Source organism: Scatophagus argus, chromosome 16 (assembly GCF_020382885.2).
Source record: "Scatophagus argus isolate fScaArg1 chromosome 16, fScaArg1.pri, whole genome shotgun sequence".
NCBI lineage: Eukaryota > Metazoa > Chordata > Actinopteri > Scatophagidae > Scatophagus > Scatophagus argus.
Window position 1 is genome coordinate 20,884,806 of NC_058508.1, and position 7,796 is coordinate 20,892,601.

At 44.9% G+C, this 7,796-nt stretch overlaps 1 protein-coding gene across 1 annotated transcript; it reads left to right on the forward strand.

Annotated features, from left to right (window-relative positions):
- The first annotated feature begins 6,932 nt into the window (after positions 1-6,932).
- Positions 6,933-7,340, forward strand: LOC124073575 (phosphoinositide-interacting protein-like). Its single transcript, XM_046415878.1, has one exon. The coding sequence runs from the start codon at positions 6,933-6,935 to the stop codon at positions 7,338-7,340; it is 408 nt and encodes a 135-aa protein (XP_046271834.1).
- The last annotated feature ends 456 nt before the right edge of the window (positions 7,341-7,796 follow it).

Genomic DNA, 7,796 nt, shown 5'->3' on the forward strand with positions numbered 1-7,796 from the left:
ACCCTTTAAAGCTGACGTGATCTTAGATGACATCTTGAAAATTTGATATTCGCAGCACAGGTTCACCTGTCTGCTGCAATTCCCTTTCATTTCTGACACACCGCATCCAGGTAGCAGCCGCAGCCTTCTTTAAATACTGGAAAATCATCATAATCCATGACTTCCTCTTCATCTCTGCAGGGCACAGAGGTCACTGCTTAATCAATGACTGCCCAGACCTGTGATGCTGACGTCCTTGGGTTTTCTCCTTTGACTCGATGTGTTCCTTTGTCTGCTGTAGCTGTTCCAAAACACAGAAACTACGCTCCACCTCATTCTAAGCATAGACATTTTATTCCTATTCCAGGTTACGCTGAAATGCAAAACTCATCGTCTTTCAAAAACTGATGCGCAGAGCAGCTGCATTTTTAATTGAAACATGCGCATTTCCACAGATAACACAGACATAACGAGACCTCTTGTGAGAAGCTCCGTAGCCCTCTTGACTTATTTATTTACAGGTTAGCTTGGCTGCTTTGTTACCCTGAAGCCTGTTCAGAGTTACGAGAAAGAAATGAAGTGTGTTTAAACCTCTCTTGCACAGCATCAACACAGTGTAGTCGTACTCTTAAACATTGTTCAGGCTGTATGTATTAACAGAAGCACCAGAAAAACACTTTCATACACCCGACATTAAAGGCTAATTCACCTCACACACTCCACACTTTCATACACTTCTGCCCAGGAATACAAGTGCACATGACGAGACTTAGCGGTGAGATGTGGGTGCTGGTCTCCCATACATAAAACACTTGTGATGCTCTTTGGTGAACGCTGTGTGGAGTTCAGTATGAAAGCTTGAACAGAGATGTACAGGTTGCTATTTTCAGTAAGCAGAAAGTTTGTTTTTTTCACCATCCGGTGACGTGTTGGCTACAGATGGCCAAACGATGGTCAAATGATGTGTGCTTTGAGTGAAGCTTTTTCTATGCTGTGTTTTTGTCAAAAGGCTGCCTGCCCCGACTTCACTTCCTCTCTCCAATTCAAAACGGGACAAATACATGACTCATCGCAGACTCATTCTTAGATAACATTTTAGAAAAATCATCAAATTATTCATTTCAAGTGTGAAAATTGCCCTTTGAGTGTATTCTGCCAGTGTGGTTCACCCGCTGCGACGTGCAGTAAAATACAAAGGCAGGCCCTGTGGTCGAAGGCAGCGTCCTGCTAACCCGGGCTGATTCCTCACCTGAGGCGCCGTGTTCTTGTGGACTGGCAGTGACACTCCTGGAAGTGAGCTGACACCTCCACCTGACCGGGTCATGTACTCCACTTTAACCTTTTCAGAGGCTATTTGAGTAACCTGTTACTTCTAAAAAAAATCGGCTGAAGATATTCTTCCTTTGTGTGGTTTGTGTTATGATTAATGTCTCGCTGCAACATTTCAGAGGTGGCAGAAAAGGCCACGGGTGGTGTGCACGGAGACGGATGGGTGGTGTGCACGGAGACATGTCTCTGATGGTCAAACCATTGCACTTTAGTTGGGTTTAGGCACAAAAGCTACACGGTTAGGTTTATGAAAAGAACTGGTAAAAGTTATTATACTTTAATCCCGTAAAGTGAAGTGAAGTGAAGGTACACACATGTGTGTAGGTGCCAATACATAAGATTTGAGGAGGCTGGAGAGACGCAGGGGAAGCTGGTGTTACTGGGTAAATTACTTAAGTAGCATTTTTTTGTTATATTTAAATAAAATCAATCAACATTTCACAATTATGAGGATGACATAGTAATTTATTTCCTTTTGATTTGGGGAAAAAAGGCAACCATGTGTTCTCTGAGTGTATTTGTCAATATGTGTGTTTTAGGCTAACAAATGGGTGTGTTTATCCATTATTCATAAGTACGAGGTATTTTCTTACTCATAACCGCATTAAGAATGACTGACAATTAGCTGTACCTCTGGCTGAACTGCAGAGGAAAGGAAAAAGCTTTCCCTTAAGGACTAAGGCAGTATCTCTTATAAGTCATACCTTTGTGGTCTCGACTGGCCGGTTTCAGCGTCCTCCAACATCCCCACCTTGAAGAGCTCGTTGTGAAAACAAACCTCCCTCCCTGAGTGAGCACAGCAGAGACCGTGAACCATCGGATCAACTGGAGTGTGTCACACTTTCTTCTTTGTCCCAGTTATCAGACTGGGAAAACAAATCTGTCAGAAATGAGATGTGGCTGAGCTATTGATCTGTTTATACTGATCTATGTCTTTTCCTTTCCCACCGCATCTATCAGCACTGCCTGCCTTTCTCTGTCTTTGACACGGCACAGCAGGGTGGAATAGCACAGGCCATTGACGTCATGAAGGCCCAAGGACCACTGAGGGCAAGCGTCACCAGCAGACTTTCCTCTAACCTCTATGTGCTCCATTTCTATTCCAGCGAGGAGAATAGACTAGATGGATGTGTATATTAATGCATCTGTGCATCTGGCACTGTGATCATCAAAGCAAGCAGTGAAAGAAAAACCCGTGCATATATCAAACTTTACACTGCAACTTCATGTTTGTTTTTACGGTTCATTTTTTGATTTTATTTGACAGCGTTGTTCAGGAGGTCTGGTTACGTTCTGGCACAAAAAAAGATCATGTTTTCAGGGTGAGGTGAGTTGCCACAAACACAGCTGGAAGGTGGATTAAAACTTATCTGGTTTTCAGTTATATAATGTCCTGATGCCTGCTTAAATGTCCTTTTACTGCCTGTGAAAAACATCTGGATCTGCTCTTCGTTGTCGAGTTTTTTGGGCTCCTTTTGCCATAGCTCATCGGACGCGGTGTCTCACGTGTTGGGGCCACCATGACGGGGCCACCATCGGACTTATCAGTGCCAAGTGTGATATCGTTTGGACCGACACCTCAGGGTGAAGTGTGGTGAACACTTTGAGAGGAAGACGAAGACTCTTATTCAGTGATCATCAAAATGGTTGGAAAGATGTTTGCAAGGGAAAGAACAAAGATATTCCACTTACTCTGAGCAGAGCATCAGTACCAGTGGAAGGTGTTTTCTTGTTAGAGGTTGTTCAATGGCTAAAAGAGAACTAAGAATATTGCGGATCTTTCAGCATTTCCATGGGTGACACAACCTTTATGCCACAGTTGTTTTCATGCCTTCCCCTCTGGGATTACTTAACAAAAAGCTGTAAATATGCAAAGCAGATTAATTAGTTTCCCAAGGTCACTTGTACGGAAAAGGGCTCCGTGTGTTAATAAACCAACAGTGTGTTACACGAAATGTGATTTGTCTGCAGACGAGTGAGGATCCGCAGACGAGCTGCTGCTCGGCTTTTATTGATATTTGCTCAGGAGTTAACGAGGCTCCATGCGAGGCTTCATTTGCCCAAAAAGTATTTCTGTTTAATCCACTGCCTTGAAAAACCGCAAGGGTTGGAGTTGTTAGAGCATCTTAGTTCTGGTGGCTTTAACCGGAGGGCTGCACCTCAAAGTCCACAGTTCATTTGAATCCAGTCCTAAAGCCCCTGCCAAACCAACAAGCTCAGCGTGCTGACTCAAGACGAGCCTTATTAGCTCTAATCCCTGCCAACCCTCTGTGTTTGCATTATCAGACAGGATTACCCCGATACCTGCGTATTGGTTTACCAAATATACCGGCTCAACTTTCAACTTTAAAACACCAACAAGTTCAATAATCCACCTGTGATACGACAGGTGCCTTTTTGACCACAGGTGCGCAAGGCTGTGGACCTGCAGCTACATTTTAATTGGCCCCGTACATCGTTATTCAACAGAATTATCAGAAAATAAATTCTTGTTTCAAAGGCCGACTCTATGATAGAGTTTTTCCTGACTATTTGGCAGATGATGGCAAGACTGTCGGAAGGGAGGGGCAGTAGATGTTTGGAGTTGGGCACAATGAATCTGCACTTTGAAATACACAATCAACTCGAGGCCCACCGATTTAATGGACACAGCTCTGCATCTGCACAGACCAGCTTAAAACAAACAAAAGCTGCCCTGTCAGGATCAATGAGTCAACAGGCTGAATCGACACAGTGCCAGACCTTTCTGAGGAGCGCTCGGTCACGGCTGTCTGAGTCCACGCCGCGTCTGATCCCGGTGTTGGACAAAGGAAGCAGGGAAAACGAAATAAAGCACTGGCATCACTGCACACGGGTAGCCGAGTGTGTTCTCTGTCCTGATGTCCGGCTGGCCAGGTCCAAGCTACCCGAGCCAGGCACTTGCTCTCTGCCGCCACCTGTTGGTTGGTGGTGGCGTGTAAACCTTTTGTACTGAAGAAGAGTGAACTATGCATGGACAACACACACTCAGTCGGTGTGTCCTGGGCCGGAAATACGTCACCTTCAGGCAGTTTTATTGGGTATTTTTATTGGAGATTACATGTTTTACTCTCTAACTGCATTGTCAAAACGTTTCTGACATCTTTTAACTCTTCTACAGTGAAGGTCTATGTGTGGGAACTGGTGGGGTGACACACTAGCGCCCTCTATTGCCCATGCAGCACCGACAGTGAGCCTGTCTGTCGTATCGATGTCAACAGCCTCACGCTCTCACGCTTTTATTATTTATTTTTTGGGAAAATAATGAATTACTTGACTTTCTACTTATAGTAACAGTTTATGTTAATATTATCAGGCAGCAACAGGAGGTTGTTGAACGTTACGCAGCAGGGGGGCACAGAGATCAGTTAGGGCAGGTCTGACCCCTAAATGTCCACCCATCAGGTGTGGACGACCAGTGAATAAATGAGCTGAGTCACTGTGCTTTACAAACAGACGACCATTTAAATGGATTTCATTATTCTGACGTTTTTTTGATTCATTAAACCTACATTTTTTTGATTTACTATCACATGAAAGGAGAATCATGAGATCCTCACAAATTAGTAGCTTAAACACGAAAGTATTTAGCTTTTCTTCTTGAAAAATGATTTTAAAAAGACTGCATTTCCGTCCATCACCTCATCAATTAAACAACAAATTGTTTCAGCCCGACTTTAAAGCCTCCCAACCCTGACAGACCCTGGTGTACCTCGCTGAAGGTACAAAATGATGTCCTGCATGCTGCTAAAGTCCTTCCATGTGTTTGTATTCAGGTCTTTCTCCTGGTGTGTGAAGCAAACAATTTGATGAAACATCCAGCTGCAGTTCCGCCTCATCCTTCAGCACATTTTCTCAGCAGTTTAAAACACCCTCATATGACTGTGATCAAGTGAACAGGATACAACCCACTTAAATGGACCATTAAATAGAATTAGGCACATCATAATCACAAGATACTGTAGCACATTACATGGAACGGCTGATTAATTTCTCACATGTGGCTGCAAAATAAAAGACCGAACTGGAGATCAAAGTAATTACAAAAATACTGAATTAGCCAATTAATCATCTCATCTTGTTAGGAAATATTTTCCTCAGAACGAATGATATGGCCAAAGTGAATTCAATCTTTTGCTGACGTTGCAATGTGCGAGTCAGTACTGCCCTCTGCTGGACGGAGTCACTCATTGCACGTGTCGCCAGGTTTCAATACAGGATGGTGCACTTTAAACAGACGACAGCAGTAATGGGAGCAGGCAGCAGCTTCTGTGTTTACCACATACTGATAGTCCAAGCCTCTGAGCTCTTTGTAGTGTGTGATCGTGTTAAAGAGTGAGCTCGTGCTCGGATGAATGGCCACACGGTGACACTTGTGTCTTTCCACAAGAGCACACAAACACAGATGTGATATCAGGGCTGTTTAATGGAAGCCAGAGGGTCATGTTGCAGCGACATCCCTCATTCATTCCCCCAGTGAGTATGAGGCAAGACATTTTGGAGGATGAATAACAAAAACCAAAAATCCAAAAATTGACCAGAACTCTGCACGATTTCCTCCATTTTCAGAGGGTTAATTATGTTACACAGATTTCATTGATCTCATGTTCAGCAGACAAAACTACAACTTGCAGATAATGGCTCCGGGGTATTTTTGGATCGATAGTGTACCAACATATCAGGCTGTGTTGGAAAGTCTCTGTATGGGTGATTGCTTGCTACATCAATCCAGCTACAACAGAGAGTCATTTCCTAGTTGCTGCCCTGCCCTGCTCCTCTTTGTGTGAAGGGAGCCACAATTGAGGCAGATATTTTTCCTCTTTTGTCCACTCCTGGAAAATTTCAAGCGTTTTGCTGGGAGAAGTTTCTGAGCTCATTTTGCAGCCCAGATGGAGGCATCAGCCTGAGTGCTTTTGTTTGGGGTCTATGGATATCCTCTGGGGATCGGAAGGCAAGCCCCTCGCCCTGGATGCTGCATCCGGACTGAGCGATGGTAGATGATGGTAAGGAGATGGTGGTCACAGGATTCTCTTGAGGAGGTGGAGAAAGCACAGGAGGGTGGGCAGATGTTTGTTTGGTTTGAATCTGTAGCACTGCACATCACTGGTTTCTCTGGTTGGACGTCGGGTGGAAATTTGTGCCGGTTCCTCCTTCAGATTTACGGCTGTTTTCTGATGGTTAAGAGATTTAAACCTGTTGTTGATTCTTCAAAAACACTTCAAAGACTCTTGATTCAGATTTAAAGGTAGGTGTTTGACTACTTCTTCTCTGCCTGCCTTCAGCTGTTTTCCAGTAAGAACAGCAGCAATTCATGCTTGTGTTCGGGCTTCAGGGAAACTAAAATCCACTGCCCTGATTTGTCAGACAGACAATGTGTTATTACATAAGGCTGATTTGGAGAAACACCTCCACATTTCAAGAATACTGAACTCTGATGTTTTGGTCGTTTTAAGCATCACTAAGCGCTCAGCTGCGGTCTCCTGATATCTCCTGTTATCTGCATTTTTTTGTCACCATACGCGTGTTTTACTCGTCAGAACTTCCTGTGTTAGAAACATGGCCCCTCACAGATTGATTCTCACTGCCACAGAGTCATCCAGGAGGCCATGCCGGGCAGCCCAGAGAACATCCCCCTGGGAGAGTGCACCCTCTCCCAGTCCAGGGACCAGCTGACGCCGCCGAGCCGCACTGACAGCACCGTCTTCACCCTGTCCCGCAGCGAGTCCCTCTGGACCACAGAGAACTCTCGCAGCAAGTGTGAGGTCTTCTGGTTTCCCATCCACCTCATGTCCACCGGGGGCAGCTTCCTGGCGTGCGGGATCATCATCAGCGGCCTGTACTTCGCCGGCCACTGCAAGAAGGTCACCAACATCCTGGGACCGGCCCTGGTGTCCATTGGGCTGATGGTTTTAGTGGTGGGCGTGGTCCTCATCCCCATCACCAAGGAGAACAGGAAGAGGTCAAATATGAAGAAGCCCCTCAGTTACTACAGGCCTCCGATGTTCAATCTGTGACGACGCTCACTTTGAGTTCAGACGCCGTTCAGAGTGAGACCGGACTGAGACGATCCTTTTCAGCTTGGGAGCCTCTGTGGAAGCCAACCGCGTGGTGGCATTTGTGTTTATTTCTGTGATTTGCCGGGACTGTCGATGCTAAGCACTTATGTCAGTCTCAAGTGTGCATGACAACATTTGCATCAATAGCCGTGACTGTCAAACAACAAACAACAAGGTGAGAGCACGAGGACTGCAGTGAGCTTTAGCAAATCATTTGCACGCAATCTAGCGAGGTTACCTCAAAGCAAACTGTTCTTATGAATATTTATGAGGGAAAAGTGGACAAGGGGGACTTCCTAATGCTGCGTGGTACAGTATATGTCTATTCATGAATAATTAAAGGTTGTGAGCTTATAATTGTCTGTTCCCGCTTTACTTTGTCTTTTCCAAGTCCGTTCATTCCTTGTTTTGGAC